This window comes from Motacilla alba, chromosome 10 (assembly GCF_015832195.1).
Source record: "Motacilla alba alba isolate MOTALB_02 chromosome 10, Motacilla_alba_V1.0_pri, whole genome shotgun sequence".
In the NCBI taxonomy this organism is placed as follows: Eukaryota; Metazoa; Chordata; class Aves; order Passeriformes; family Motacillidae; genus Motacilla; species Motacilla alba.
Window position 1 is genome coordinate 13768394 of NC_052025.1, and position 17083 is coordinate 13785476.

The following is a 17083-nucleotide window of genomic DNA, read 5'->3' on the forward strand; positions in this document are numbered from 1 at the left end:
ACCCTGAGTTCAAGCTACAGCCTACGAAAGATTCATGGAGAGAAGCTTCCCATTAGAACAGGAAGGAGACTCCAGCCAAACCCCATCTACTTGGAAACACACTGGAATTTACCTCCATCCTACCCTGCTGCTGAGAACTGGAACAAAGAGGGCATGCTGGGGGTCCTGAGAAGTGCCACATGGAGGATGATGTTTTAGCACTTTACCTCACTTAAATCTGCATGTGGTTTCTGCTCACCCTCATACTAGGGAAGAAAAACTCACCAGCAAGCAGCTGCTATTGACTGGAGGATTTGCAATCAAGCTCTAAATTTAGCAAGGTGCCATAACAGAGAGGGCTCCCACACTGCTGCTAACACCAGGAACCAGAGTTTAGTGATCTGAATGGGCTGATAATAGCTTCTGTCCTCACACTTTGTGGTTAGATGATGCCAGCTGCTGAATGCCTTCCTGCAGCTTTTCTGATATGCCATTATAACCAGCCAAATGCTGGGCTAAAATAAAACCTTGCCAGAGTTCTGTCATAAAACTGTGTGTACCCCAAGACCAACTCTTGCTGAACTTTGAAGTCAGTGGTTATCTTGAAGAAAACCCTTTTCTGAATTTTGGTATGAACCTAATTAATGAGTTAATTCCCTGCTAATCTGTTCTCTTCTTTGTGCCTGTTTCATGATTAATTTGGTTCCAGTGAATTTCCTTTACTGACTGCAGAGTAGAAACAAATTTCCTCTCTTATTAATTTCCACTTTTGACCCATCATCAGGGACTAAACAAGGACATGTGTCCCCATGTCTTAATTTTCTTAATCATTACAGAACACAGGTAAGTTCTAGACAAAGGTGCAAACAAAGGAAACTCTCCAGTTTTTGTACTACCATAAAGAAGATGGAGGTAGGCAGGGCATTCAGAAGGTGTAAACCCTTCCTGATTTACATTACCCACAAATCTAACTGAGAGGACAGTCCTGCGAGGCTGCAGAGTGCACAGGAACATCATTGAGTGACTAAACAACAAAAATCCCAAAACAAAATAATAAAAAAGCCCACCAGGAACTACAAGGATGGGAAGGTCACCTTCCTGGGATGACAGCCCTACCCTCACAGCTGTCATACGCCCTTTGGGGAAACTCTTAAAAAATAAAAAAAAATAAAAAAAGAGAAAAAGAAGTAGCAAAACCAAGCCAGCCTCCCTCTCAAAATTAAAACAAAAATGTACTAGGGCTTTCGGTGTGACATCCATGGTAGAACAGTGCTGCCAGCAATTAGCATCACAAGCCTCCCTCCTGATGCCACAGTGTGTCAAGGACGTTTTTAATGACAGATCAAGGGCACTGCTCTCTGTGAGGTGTTGGAGCTGTGTTAACAGCAGCCTTCTTGGCACACAAATCCAGTGTCCCACAAGGGAGGCAGTAAAGGCAGGAAGGCATCACAAGGCAGGAGAGATCTCTATGCAAACAGGTATGCTGCTTTCATGGCTGTTCCTGTCATACCTACAGGGCATCAGCTCTGAAGTTTCACTGAACATCTTTCTGTTGCTTCTTCCCCAATAGCTGGTTGCTATTAGAGCCTCTCTGTGAGTGGATGGAAATGCCAGAAAGGAGACATGAGGAAAAATATACTGAAAAGGGCAAAGAGCTCAACTGTTCCTGGCCATTATCCCTTCCCAGATAAATTCCAGCCTCTCTGCTTCAGAGTATTCAATTCCTGAAAAAATTCAGGAAATTAGTAGATGCTGTGTTACAGAAGAGCCTTTCAGACGACCTGACACTGGTGAGGGCAAACTCCTGATGGACCATGGCCTCCAGAGGGAGCTGGGCTGGCAAAGGGAGCAAGGGCCAAATATCAGGGACGGACATGGGGTACATTGCTTCCCACTTCACTGGATCAGTAGATGCTGGGTCATGCATGACTAGATTTCCCAAACAGCCTGAGATACAGCCAGCTGCACTGCAGGCTTAGCCTTCAGGCCTTGCTCTCCAGGGACTTTCTCTGCTCTAAGTCTTTGATCATGAGCAGCACATTTGCACAAAAAGAGTTTGGATATGATTTTAAAATGTGAGGGAGAAAAGTGAACAAAAGCCATGTTTCTGCATCTCATGTCTCCAATCTGTTTCTCCTTGAAAGGGGCAAAGACACCTCAGAGACATTGTCAAAGTGCCTAAACCAATTTTTCAGCCTAATCCATTATTTATATTTCCACTCAACCCTTTTTTTTAATCCTGAGTTCTTGAAATTAGGTTCTGTAATATTGAGAATCACTCCCATGAGCTGAGGGGAAGGCAGGGAGAGGGCTTAAGTCTTGTCCTGCCCTTACCCTTCCAAATCCACCTCTGACAGGGACTGTCCATCTTTTTCTCTCTGTTCTGTACCTCTCACAGGTACTACCAGCATCACATCCTCACCCATTTGTTTCTTTATTTTCTGCTCAGTCCTTTCTGGGATATTTAGGTAAGACTAAGCACTGTCTTCAGGACACATTAACACTGAGATCTAAAAGATCTAAAAAAAGGCATCAATTTTTAGGGAAATGCATACAAGAGACTCTGGTGTCCTTCACCAACCCCATTTGTGGCCAGTAATCCTCCAAGAAAACTGCTTAAAGGCAAAAGGGTTTCTCCAGTACAGTTCATCAAACCAAATGAGGATAGAGCTGATTAATCCAGGAAAACATCACCCTTCTTGAAAATAATCAACTTCAATGGAGAGGCCACAGACAGCACTAAAAATACTACAAAACTTTCTTTAAATATGCCACACTTTCCCTAGAAAATCCATTCTGAATTCTTGGTTTCCATATCTCAGATATACCACATAAATAAGCAGGGTCCAAAGTAGGTGATAAAAGTAGTTAGAGGCATAAGATTAAAAAAATTCTCCTCTTTCATGACTAGATGCATGAGAAGGGAGGTGAGAGTTGTTTACAAAATGCCTGGCAATTTAGGCACTCTCAATTATTCTGTTACATTGGAGGATAAAGATGCATTTGCAAAGGTGAAAGAGCAATGGATGAAAGGAAATATTTTCTTTCCTCACAACATGCAGCTAATCTATAAAACTCACAAGATAGCAGGGTGCAGCGAGGAGTAATGCAAGATTCAAAAAGCACCAGTAAGTTACACAGAAAATGAGACCACTGGAACATTTCATTAGATTGAATTATTGTTATTATAATTATTCAGAAATGTTACAAATTCTCGTGTTCCCAGGTATAAATAAATCACTGATTGAAGATAGAAAATCATTCCCCCAGGGGATAAGGGTATTCTGCAGTTGCCCACTATGGCAAGTGGTTGCATCCCTCTTTGACATCTCCAGTGCTGAGCACTGTCAGGAAGGACACTTGACCCTGTTAAAGCACTACAGCACATCCTCTCTCATGATTCACTTTCTCATAGATGAAAACACAAGTTGTGTACTAGAACAAAAAATAAGCATTAATTCCAGGAAAAGCCTGACGAGATAAATCCGGGTAGCAACACTTTACCCAAATTCTTGGCTGCCCCCTGCAGTTCAATGGAAGATGAGGCACAGCTTTGCTACTTGGAATGGGTATTTGCTTTCTCTTTGAATTGCATGGGACTTTTATCTTTGAACGAGATGCTGGTGCTTTTTGGAGGGTGCTATAAAATGGGCATCTTCAGAAAAGAATTCTCAAGTACAGAGTGTGATGTAAAAATATGTTGGGTAGGCTAGACAGAACAAACAGATTAGACAGAGTAATAGAGAGCAGATGCTTTCTATTCTTCAAGTTATTCCTAATTTCTGATCATACTGGCCTGATAGCAGAATCTTGTTCAGGCATTCAGCTGCTTTTATTGCTTATTCTCCCTTACAAGTCCAAATCCTCAAATTCATGTTTAAATAGGGATTTAAGGTAGTAAGTAACTGTTAAAGCTTAAAAGGAAGCCATTATAGATTAAATGGTGAATAATGGGCCATAGATAAAGCTGCTGATTAAGTATTTTTAAATGGTTAGGGGTAGATTTGAAAGTCTAACCAGAAAGCATGCTATTGTTACTTTAAAAAAGAAATCTGACCTTCCAGAAATTTAAATTTTCCTCCAGTTAAAAACAAGTTTTAACAAGAACAAATAGAAATAGGAATGGGAGACGGCCCAGAGGGAAGAAATTGAGAAAAATACCCCCAAACAGAGACAAAGAGAATGCTTTTTCTTTCCTCTTACACTGTTCTGAGTCTCTCTCTCCTTGCTGCTCTGACAGCACCCTTGCCCTGGCATGATGACTTCCTGTGGCACTCATGGTCCAGGCAGCAGCAGCCTACACCTTTAGCATCTTCCCAGAGATACAAGAGCAGCAGGATGTGACAATCCTTCCTTGAGTAAGGAAAGTTCACAAGAAACAGGAGTGGTTTTCCATTTGTTTTGGCCACTTTTGTATCCACTGTATCCCAATACAATTCTAGCAGAGTTACAATTTTCCATAGAGTTCTGCTGGTGAATCTTGGCTTCCTTTCCCACTATCCTGTACACACTGAGCCCTTCCAGCACATCACAGGTCCATCTGCACTGTTCCAGTTTGGAATCAGCCCCACACCTCTGACACTGCGCTGTGACATCAGTAAGAAAGTGGCACTGCCCTGTCCTGGACTGATGAAGAAGATTCCTTCAACTGGACTGAATTGCAAAGTGCTAGAGAGTGGCCAGAGACAGATGGGGCTCCACCAGTACTGAAAGAGAATTGCTGTACTTGAAAGAGAACTTTCCCTACATTCATAAGAATGGGATCTGGGATGTTAAGCTTGAGTACGTTTTTGCTCTACAGAGAAAAAAAACAAACCAAGGTTAAGTATTAATTTCATGTGCATCTTCCCCCTCCTTCTACTCTCAACTCCAGCCTAATTCTCATAAGTTCTTTTCTACATCACGTTAAGCACACACTTCCTAATAAATCCATATGGTTTCTGAGAGAATACAATGAATTATCAGGGGCTGGAGGGATTAGCTTTCACATTTGTACCTCTGTGCATTAGCACTCATCCACTCTGGTGCACGTGTGTGCTGGGGCCTGGAACAACAACCTGCACGTATTTATCTCCTGTCTCACACAATGCCTCGGCCTGTCTCTCTGTGCAGGATCCAGTGAGGCAGCAAGAGGCAAGGACTGTGTGTGAGTCACAGCCACAATGCACTGAACAGCCAGAGCCTCTGACAGAATATACAATGCAGCTGAGATGTCAGTGGAGGTGGCTTTGGAGTGCTTTAAAATGCTGTTCAAGTGCCAACTTTCACCTGCAAATATGACACTTTGCTCGCCCACCCGCTTTCCTTCCAGGCTATGTGCTCCTTTTACTGCAACTTGACAGCTTTAATTATGAATTTCTCTGCCTTCTCTATCCCCTTAACCATTTAGTCTCTTATTTGTCTCGCTAAGTTTTTGATATGCTCCTGGATAGCAGCTGAACGCTGTCACACAGTAGAGGAGACCTGGTCAGACTCTCATTTGCAGGCTGGGCACCAGACCAAAAGGACTTGCAACACGGCATTTACCTCGAAAGCAGAAATCTCTCTCTTGTTTTATCTTTGCAGAGAAAGGAGGCAGCAACGGGGACACAATGAGACTATGAGGGTTGTTAAACCAAACCCATTTGGGACTCCTTAGCTCTTATTGTCTGAATAATTTATACAGGTACAAACTTCTGGTGAAGAACTGGATCCCACTGGTGGTTTTACAGGGGATTCAGCTCCTTCTAGCTTTGCATTTCACCCATGACAGGAAAACCTACTTCAGACAGTGGCAATATGTGCACTGCTACTCTCAGCACCACATCCTGCTCTGCAGGACTGGAGCCTCTGGTGCTGCTGGTGGGTAGGGAGACATTCTGTTCTACAGAAGATCACAGAGCACTGGCATTCATTCTGGTTTGCCTCTGAGTTCTGTGGTTCTTGGACATCTGAGCCGCTGTGCTGGATTCAAGGGGTGAGAACGCCACATGGTGAAGCCTTTGATCCAGCTAATCCAGATCTAAGTCTCTTGTTCCTGTGTTCTATGACACGTGACTAACTCCCCAACACATGGGATAGAAAAGTCTATTTTGATCCTCAGCCAGTCTAATTTTCACCTGCACGACTGTGTTCTTCAAAAAGCTCTGGTGGGAGCTGTGGACAGTTAAGTAGAGGTCAACTGAAGTGACAATTTCAATGAAGAGTGGAAAAATACACAACATCACAAAAAACATGCTTACTTCTAAATGTTGGAAGTTCATTTCATCTAACTACCATCCTACTCCCTCCTTCCATTGCTTGGCTGCCTGAAAGAAGCTACTGTAGCGTGTGCTGGTATGAAAAATCTGACTGTTCTCTGGTTTCCACGAATCTCAAGTTATTTTGGGACTCTGGGAGCACCGTTTGGAAAAGTTCCACAAGGAAACAATAAATAACCAAGATCCTTGAAACAACCTTAGTGTTTATCCATGGTTCCCCCCCACACGAAGACACAAGGACTCCCACTACAGTTATGCCTTGTGCATCCATATCCTCTGAATAATGTCAAACAGCTGAAAACAAAGGACAGGGATCACCAGCAGAGTTGCACTGACAAAGTTTTCTCCTCCTGATCTTGTGCCAGAGCTCTAAATCTAATGCAACTGGTGTTCAGCTGCTGCTGCAGTATAGATATAGGCTGTATAAGGCTATATATAGTGCTCTGAACCTGCCTCTTCAGCACTAGATCTGTGACATCTTCAATCTGAAATCCCACCTCTGCCTGCATTCAAAATGATCAATAGTCTCAACAGACTGATTCTTCCATTACCCTTTGCATCTTCTTAGGAAAAAAATCCAAGCATTTATTCTATTCTGGTGTCAGCAGTGTCCTGGCCTGTATAAAGGCCACCTCAGAGAAAAGAGTGCACCCCTCACAATGCATTGCTTTGGGGAATGCTGCATAAATGGGAACTTCTGAGCCCCTGATGGCCCTCTGCTTTATTTTTCTATCTCAGCATGTGAAGGGCCCCAGTGGCTTTCATATTTCAAGTTAGATCTTAAGGGAGAAAGACTGCAGCACAGAAATACAGATGCTCCTAATCAATACCAAAATGTCTAATGCCAGACAGCACCATAGCAATATGCCTCACAGAAAGGGCACTGCAGAGCCCATTTGTTCTGCTGGGTATATACAAGTTCATTATCTGTAGTCCAGTCAGATCTGTGTGAGTGTGGTAATTTGAATAACCTCAGACAGATACAATAGCAAGCAGTGTTTCTGTGCATGTTTGAAGTTCCTCCTATGATCTCTTTCTCTTCCCATTTGCTCTTTTCCTCTCCTTTCTTTCTGCATCTATTTAAATTGCTATTATTAGCTAAAAAAGGATAAATTAATTACCTCTGAAATGAGCATGAATACTTATACCCAGCCTGGCATAGCTGGAGCTGCCATTTGATAGCAGTCAACAGAAGCTGAGCAGCTTGCAAGGCATTTCAGAACAATAATAAAAATCAATAGGAGGAAAATAAGGACAGCTCTAGAAAGTGTTAATGAAAAGTTGCTGAATTTCAGTGGCTCACCTGTGAACAGCTACATGAAAGCCTTCTGAATACCAAATATATTCATTATAGGCTGCATTGCTTGGCTGAGCCTCCAAAGAATTCTCTGGGCTTGTATTCTCACAATAACAAAGGAGAGGCACAGAAGAGAGCAGGATAAGAGGGATGGAGGGGTGGACAGAAGAAGGTTCACATTTTTTGTTTTGAAAAAAAAGATTATCAAGGCCTATAAAAACAATAATAGATTCAAACTTGAAATCTGAGGGTTTTTTTCCTCTCAATAGCCGAGGCAGCAATTCTTTAGGTTAGACCCTGGGAGTGCAAGGAGGTACCACTCTTTTGCAACATCAGTGTGAAAGATTGCTGGAAAGTGTTGTAAAACAGTCAGGAGTTAAAGCATCTCCTGAACTGATCCTAAATGGTTACAGCAACATAAGACTGCTCTGAAGCCAAAGCCCAGCTACAGCCACTCTCACACCTGTCACACTGAATTCATGTTAGACTGTGTTCTCACAAGTGCTTTATGAAATGCATCATAGAAACCCCTTTTGCCCCATGCTCTGCACCAAAGTGACAAAGTGATGTGGCTTACTTAGGTAAATGCTTTCCCACAGCACTTTTCTCTCCAGCATCCAAATACAGAAATACCTCATCCAGAGATGCTCATATAACAGTAGAAATTTCAGATTCCTTTACCAGCAATAAAATTTGTGACTAAGCAAAAAAATAGAATCAATAAACACCCTCCTCTTCTGAAAGCTGCCACAAGGTATTTAATGTCTACAGATGATCAAGGTTAAAAATGCACCAAATCTTTACTTACAGAAAAATGGAACTTCAGTCAAATAAAAATCTGAATCAAATCTGGTCAAATAATTCCTGCTGTGGTTAGATTCTCTAAGTGATGAAAGAGCACTTTCATCTTCAGCCATATGTCAGAGGGCTCCCCAGAGTCCAGCTCTCCAGTCTGCCTCAGAACTGGACACTGAGGCTGCTGCTACACCCGAGCGGGGAGGGGATGGGGTGCTGTGCAGGGTGAAGTTCTGTCTTGCACCTAAACCCTTGAGCTGCAATTTGTTTCAGCATGTATAACCAAAACAATGTAACACTAACACCCACATTCGCCTGTAAGAATAGGAAGAGCCATCCCACCCACCCCACCCAGCAGGGGAACCATTTTCCATTACTGCATGTGGGTATAAAACTACATTTCTGCTATTCAAAGATGCACTAAGGACGCCTCAAATGAAGTGAGCATGCTTTGCTCCAGCTGCATTTCTTGTTGTTTGAGCTTTCCCTTTTTTCTTTGCTTCGTTTCCACAAAATCTCTTTCATTTGATCTGAATCACCTTTTGGCCACGCAGTTTAAAAGATGAGTGAAATTGCTTGCACAGCTATAATCAGGGGAAGGTACATTACAGTGAAAAGATGGGAGATTCAACAGTTCAATACTATCCAGGATCATGATGGTGCATCAATGTGGTACAGAAGAACAGCACACACATTTCCAAATGACCTGCAAATCCCTCTTGTCAGTTCTGGCTTTGCCACCCGTACAGTGACCGATCTAACTCTGCTCACTGTATGGAAGATGGAGAGATTACATCTGGATAAAGAAACAGAAATTATCAAGCCTCCTGTTTTTTGATTAATAGCAGAGCTAGACATATTTACCATCTGGGGTGGAAAGAGATTTGGCTGTGCTCAAGAAAGGTAAGAAATGATGAAGAAACACAGGAGATAAATAATGTCTGAGTCAGCAGAAAAGGACTTCACAAAAGTCTGTCTCAACACCTGAGATGTCTTATGAACAAATGGCTGCAATTGCTGCAGTGTATGCAAAATATTTCCTAGCACAACCTGGAGGGCAGGGAAAAAAAGAAAATTAAGGAACGTGCCATCAGTTTAAACCACAAGGAAGGGGATGATATTGGAGAGGGAGGGGACAGCTCCTTGTCTCTCTCCAACCAGCTTTATGTAAACAGCCACTTGCCATCCTCCTTGTGGTCATGACAAATGTGAAGCTACCTGGACAGCAGTGACTTAAAACTTAATTACTTTTAATTGGAAATTAAGTATGAAAACTATTATAAAAAACCACTACATTTGAAGTACAAGCTGCATTTCACTTTCCCCACAGAAAGGTTCTGAATGCCAGAATTGACTGTAAGGCATGGTGGGATGCTGGAAACATCAGTAATTCTTCCTAGGGCATGGCAATACGGTCTTATGAGGCCAAGTTTGAGAAAGAGGAGAATAAATTTCTTGTATGAGCACCTGACACATGGCTTTGTCTTTTGAAAGTGGTTTCAAAGCTCAGAAAATTCTCCACATATTTGGCCTTTGATCTTGTCAGAGTGGTCCATAAGATCAAACCTATTCAGTGTTGGTGGAAATATCACTCTTGAAAAAAAAAAGCCACAACAACTAAGTCCCTACAGAATTCTTGTGTAACATGAGGATGCCTTAATATGAGAGTCAATATGTGTCCCAGAAGCACAGGTTGATAATTAAAAGACCAACTAATGCCTGGAGCAATTTAACCTTTCTTCCTCACCATCACACATTGTAGCTCTAATGCATCTTCTGTGCTGCATCTTGTACTTTCTCCATTTTTGGCATGTTCCTGAGACAGTGCCACACATTGAAAACAGTGACACAGAGCTGTTAGGCCAACTTCATGGTATCCTGGGACATCATGTGTTTAGGGGAAATATTCTACTGTCCCATTAGCCACACAGCCCCACTGGTGGAAGCTCAGCCTCTCTTGGTTATTCTCAGATGTAGCACTGCCTCTGTTGTGAACTTATTCCAAGTGTGGCCCCACTCATGCTTGTGAATGATTCCTTTTGCAGCTGACAATTTAGAGGAAAGACAGACTGTGAAGTGGGGACAGGAAGAAATTCTCGTCTGTGCACCAAACCATGTTTAGTTAGGTCTGCTAAAGGCTTCTTCCACCTTTCCTTGGCTCATTAGAGACAGCACACTGAGCACAATGGACTTGATCTGGTGTGAGAAATCCCCATTCTCACAGGATGCCTCCTTCAGAGCAGGAGCTTTCCTGACAGCTATTACCTGCCTCCAATTTACTGACCACTGGCTCTGACAGAGCTCTATAAAGTGCACAGCAAATAGTTTATTCCAGGGAAGCAGGGTCCAGCCTGCTCCTTTATCCCCCTCACAGCAGTGGTGAGAGAATAAGGCTGCAGCACACCCAGAGCACAAAGAGCCTGAAGAGGAAAATTAAAGGACACAAACAGTTATGAACCTTGACAGGTGAAAATGTTTGCTGTCGGAGGGAGATGCTGAGATGCCAAGCCAATGCCACGCACAGCAGACACCAGGGCAAAGAGAGACAAATGCAGGACATGAACTGCAGGGATTTCACAACAGAAGAGATCTCTGGCTCCACAGCTTTTGATCTCTGTACCTTTGCAATGAGACATTTCATCTGGGAGTCAGCTTTATCCAGTGCTGGATTAACTTCTTGTTCCACAGCTTGACCTGTCACCCAGAGTATTACAGAGATGGGCACTCAGAAACCCATACACAGAAAACACATTAGATGGAGATAGATGTATTTAACTTCAGCACTCTGCAATACATCACACTGCTCACAGCCTAATTTCAGCTTGATTTCCACAAAACAAAACCGTAACAACTAAGAAAAGCTCGTGTTTTCATCCAGGCTGAACAATACTAATCTTTTCTTTTGATTTTGGTGAATACTGCTATGGAAAGCCTCACTCATATTTGTATCTCTTTCTAGACTCATCAGCAGGACAGTCTTTGGGACACATTTTCCTTTGCCAGAAAACATTAGCTACAATAAAAGCTATTGCCTCCCACTTAAATAGCTGTCATGCATATCATTTCCTGGGACCAGGACACTGCAGACTTCTGGAACAGGGATAACTTGAAAGCTGTTCAAAAGACACTGCTGTTCACTATTTAGAGCATTTAAGAAAAAAAAAATTCACCAAGTGACCACCCAGAACTTTTCCTGTGTTACACCTGAAGGATTCCTAAATCTGATTTTGCTTTGGCAAAGGTACACAGAAATGTGGGCATTTTTATTCACACCTACTCACACTTTCTGAGGCAAAGTATAGAAAGCATGCAAGGATAGTGTGCATTTTTCTGGAAAGCACACAGGAAAACAGAGCTAATTTTAAACTACAAACATTTCACTCCAACCCACAGAGGTGGGTCTATCCTAGGAAGCAGCAGAGTGTAATTTCCATTGATGTCATGATATACCAGCAGTAAAGCTGCAAGGTTTTGGTGCTACCTCACAGAACTAGATTAGATTTAATATTTACAGATTAATCACCCCTCAGCTTCCTCCAGAGAAATGTTTTGATAAAGACTAATTGATTTATTTTTTTCAATACCTGTGAGTAGAGAGAGGGATGTAGAAATAGTTGCCCTCCTGTCTGTATCAGTGAGCCTGCTGTATTCTGCATTCTTTCATTGGTTCCAATATTCCCAATAAAACCAAACCATGGAACTCTCTTGGCCAGGCTCAGAGAAACATGGGAGGAAAGAATTAATTTTCTGAATCAGAATCAATGTGCTGTGCAATCATTTTCCATGAATTATTTATTTTTAAAGAGAATATGCTAGCAAACACTTTGGTCCTTGCATCTCCCTTCACACAGCCTTTTGCAACCAGCTCCTGTAATGTGACACCTCTGGGTGGGATTATCAATTCAGCTGCTTGCCTGGTGTGCAAATGGTAACAAATTACATCGAAGATAGTAAAATTTCACAAACTTGCAATTACAACCAGTGAAGTGAAAATTAACTACCCATCAATTGCCTTTTAGTAATAACATTCATTCCTGGATGCCACGGAGGTGCTCACTACTGCTGGGCAAACTTAAAGAGGTGGACAACTTCGCTTTCAGCTGCTGAGGACACATGGGAGTTTTACAGAGTAAGAGAACTTTCATTTTTTGTTAACTTCTTTAAAAATATTTGTAGAGATCTTCCTTCTGTACCGATCACCTACCACACAGCATCACATGAACAGAATGAATTCCCATTAATATAAAGTCAGCTAAAGGAAAGAGTAACAGAAGGCTACAAAGATCAGAGAAAATGCTCGCTGAGTTACTGTGACCAGATGGCTTTTTGTCAATGTTTGAGAGAAGTCAGGGTTTGATGTTTTTCTTCCCCTACATTATTTTCATGCAAAGACCCTTCTAGCTCCAGTTCAAAAGTTTTATTTATATCCCAAAACCATCCACCTAGCCAGGCTGCAGCAGCTCTCTCTAATGACATAGCAATGATTTTTTTTGGATGGCTGTCCACAACATGGATGGTGTTTAGCATCCACCTTAATTGCTTCATTTATATGTTCACACTACAAGTGAGCACAGCTAATCCAAAGGAATGTCTCTATATTTTATCCCTGTCTTTAAACCGTCCCTCATAAACATTTAAAACTGTGAACAAGCTTGCAAGAATGGGTTTTGGCATGAGGAACAGGTGGTGCTAATGTTGGGTAAATGCTCCTGCAGGGGAGAGACTGGAAGTCTGCTATAAATTACAGGGGTATTTCTGCAACTGAAAAACTTGATGTTCATTGATGAAGCTGAGAGAGCTCTTTGATGACAAAGCCATCGGGGAGCTTCAAATCATGTCACATCACTAAGTCTTCTTTCTCCATGTGTCTTGGAAAAACATTCTTGCAAACATATGTGATGCACATAGCACTAACAAGTGATGACGGCCTAGAGAAATTATGTATTTCTGCTTCATCTCAAATTCAAGCTGAATAGTCTCATACTCAGACACTTTTTTTCCAGGTCAAATTCCCCTTGTATTTATGATGGGACAAACTCACTTAAATACCCCCCACTGAACATAGGAAGCAAGTAAATTAATTTTGCAATTCGGAAAAACATGTCCTAAATAAGCAGCGGGATCAAAACTTCTTTCAGTCCATCAAAAAGTCATAAATCTATGCTCTAAATGACTACAGGACTCCATGCAGTGAGGAAAAGAATTTATAGGAATATACTTGCAGTATGAGGTCCACAATTTCTAAATCTTTCTATCAATGTCCTTTTATAATCTGCAATACTTGTTCCCTACAGTGCAGCACTTAGATAATGCCTTTCTTACAAGACATCCTCTCCATGGAGGATCTGAGCTGGACAAAACCCCATGTGACAGTGAGCAGGAAAATGTTTCCTGCTGATGAATTTTTCTGGGGCAGTACCATCCCCATGTTCCAGTGAGCAGTTTTGATAGGAAAATGGAAAATCATTGGAAAACAGAGAACCTTTCACCTTTTTTTTCTCCACAGGAGTGGCTGCAGGACATGGACCCACTGTTTCAGGAGTTTCTCTGGGAGTCGATTACCTCTCAATTCCAATTACTCTCCATACACAAATATCAGCCGTAAGGAGAGTCCATTTCTGCAGATTTCAACCCAGAACATGCCCCACCAACTCCAGTCCCACAGCAGAGCCCTCTGGATACGACAGCCACTGACCTTTGTGCCCGGTCTGTGATCTCCTCCTCCAGATCCAGCAGGAGGGCTGCCTGAGCCATCAGCTCCTTGCTGCAGGGCAGGGATTTGAGGTGCAGAATCAGCAAACCAAGGCAAAACTTGCTTCCCATCTCCTCTAGCTCCTGCGTTCCCAGCTGCAGGCCCTGATGGAGAGAAGCACAAGGTTTCATGATTCCTACATATGGAAGTTTTCCCTACAGAATCATTTGTAAATTAATTAACAGCACATGGTCTACAGAAGCTATCCTAAAATAGCCTCTGTTTTACACCAGGGGAAACAGAAGCAAATAGTTTAAATGTCTCAAATAATTTTTCAGAAATCGTTGTAAGAATTAGACATAAGAATTGGACCCCAGGAGAATCCGACTGTAAATCCACTTTTACAAATCATCCAGTTGTTCTTTTTCTCTGTAGAGGAGCTGTCTACCTAAGTAATGGGGAGAAAAACAAGTCCTGTGATTATAAACATTAGGCAATGGCAAAGATGGAAAAGGGAACTGGACAAGGGGAGAAAAGAGAGGAAGAGATCTTTAACAAGTTATGAATTGTTTTTTAAGAAAATCAATTGCAAAGTAATTGCAAAATAACAGACACCTCCAAGGAATTTCTCAGTCTGTTAAAAGCTGGTGGCACAAACAGGGTTTGGGTTATCAACTTTATCTTTCACAATAGGAATTCTCCAAGCTGTGGACCCTTGCTGGTTGTGAATAGTCTGTGTTTGGTTTCACATCAAGGACCTGCATCAGAGTAAGTCAGTGTAATTGATGGCAGTTTCATGCTTCTGGTGAGAGCAGGGCAGGAGACAAAACTCAGATATACCAAAGAGAAACTGAAACAGCAGAGTCCCTCATCTTTGGCACTTAGAGACTGGTTCACCCATCAGGGGCTGGACCAGCTGCTGCCTCTGCCAATAACAGCCCTGTGTGGTTTTGCAGCAAAAAACATTCTGCAGCCAAGCCCTTCTGTGAGACTTCCAGCTCCACTGCCAGGCTGTTTCCTTAGCAACTCTCAGGAGCCCAGAATAAGCCCTGTCCTTAAGCATGGTGTGAGCTGCACATCACTCTCCATTAGATATTTGTTAGTGAGCATCTCATGGGTACTGAACATATTATAATTTATATTATAAAATATAATGTGTTCAGTAATCCGTGACAGGGGACAGAGCTCTGCTCTTTTCCTATATAAAGTTATTTTTGTAAAATGCTTTGGGATCCTGGAGTCTGAGCACCTCTGTATAGCTGGAAGATTATTTCTGAGCCAAAAACACACAGGTGGATGGAAGAAAGAAGAGATTTCCCACATAAATGTCTGCAGCTCTCCTGAGGAGTTTTTCAGTGCATTTTATTAGAGGACATTAACTATTTGCACAGCACCACCATAACTTCCTCTCTAGCAGGTCCAGCAAATGCAAATGTCATCTGGCATAAAAAACACCGTCTCTGATCACAAGTACATCTTCCTATGCACAAGATATTATAATTCAGTTTCTTTTCTGAGGCCCTATGAGCAAAGCATGAATCCATAGTTAGGATGAACATAATCCAGAACCAAATATGTTCTGAGTGGCTGGACAAGGAAGGACCTGCTCAGAAGAGCACACTCAATCTGAGGGAACAGCCTCAGTGCTAGGCAGGGTCTAGGGTCCCAGGAAAACTGACTTTTGCCCTCTGAACATTCTCTTAAGCATGTCTATCACAGTGGTTAAGTGTTTAATATAATTTCTACTCTCCTCTTATTTACCTTTACTGCAAGCTTTGCCAAGCAAGATATGGGTACAAAAAAGTTTAGCAATAATTTATAAGAAAAACAAAATGTAGGGAGAAGTTTATGGGAACTGAGAATCATTAACACAAAACAATAAGAAAGCTCAGCATCTCTAAATAGATTCCTAAATGTTTTATTATTTTACTTTAAAGGACTTAAGATATTGTAGTGTGGCAGAGTTACAACCAGCAGGAAGAAGTGGTGACATTTCAGAGAGAAAAAGATGTCATTTCCACAGCAAGAGAGTTATTTTCTCAGGGGCAAAAAATACAAAGAACATCTTGAGGCTTTCCCTGGGGTGCATCTCAGGGTCTTGCTTCCGAGATTAAGGCAACATACTAAACAGCTATCAAGGAGATGCAAACAGTGCCTGAGCTGAAATGCAGCCTGTGGCTTTATGACTCCCTAGAGCTTTACTCAGGATATGGAGAGGCCTTAAGAAACTATGAGCAAAACAATAATAATAATGATATTAACACTATAACACACCTCAGAAGCCTAAGACAGTAACTGTTCATGCACTGAAGTCAGCTGCTGTATGATGCACCCACATTGCTTTGATATTAGACAGCTCAGGAGTAACAGCTAGAGGCTCAGCCAGAGGATTGCCTGTTAGCATACTTTATTCACTTCAAACATGGACATCTATTTATTTTAACTCAGGCAATTTTCTCTCTCCTTTCTCCCTCCCTCAGCAGAGGAGGAAGGAGCTGGAGGTGCAGAGCGGGACTGCCATTAAACTGAAGCTGGGGACAGAGCTGACATGTTGAACTAATGTTATTGATGGCATCTGCCAGCAATGCCAGGACCTGGTGTAGTGGTTAATAATCAGTCCCACCTGCATTACTGAAAGGGAAGCCTGACCTCCAGGCATTTCCCTAGTAGCCATGTGGCACAGCCAGCTGCAAAAGTTTTGAGATTTTGCTTACACCTCAGACTTATGAAAATATCCAATAAGAAACAAAAGAAAGAAGAAAGGTAGAAAGGTAGAAACGATGCTGTCTGGTTTGGTTGAGAAGCTGGTAGGAAGCACAGCTTCATGGCAGGGAAGCTGTCTGGGTGTTACCAAGTGACAATACACGGTCTGTTTGTCACAGCTGTGCAGGAGAAAGCTGCTCTGCCTGCCAGCACCTCCCCTGCAGTGTCCTGCCAGCCTGGATTCTCAGTGACCCCATCTTCTTCTCTGGCACAAGGCTTTAGAGCTCTGTCCCCTCCTCTGGTCACATCTGTGTGACCAGTGGAGCATGGTGCAAAGCCTCCCATGCCAAAAGGATCCAGATGAATTCTGGAGGAGGA

The 17083-nt window shown here is 42.3% G+C and overlaps 1 protein-coding gene across 6 annotated transcripts in view; it reads right to left on the bottom strand.

Moving 5' to 3' along the window:
- The window catches only part of AGBL1 (ATP/GTP binding protein like 1), a 331916-nt gene that overhangs the window by 137502 nt on the left and 177331 nt on the right, over nucleotides 1–17083 (bottom strand). For all 6 annotated transcript variants that reach the window (XM_038146649.1, XM_038146651.1, XM_038146650.1 and 3 more), the window contains exon 22: nucleotides 14006–14166. In XM_038146649.1, coding sequence (XP_038002577.1) covers nucleotides 14006–14166 — 161 coding nt within the window. The remainder of the gene's footprint in view (nucleotides 1–14005; nucleotides 14167–17083) is intronic.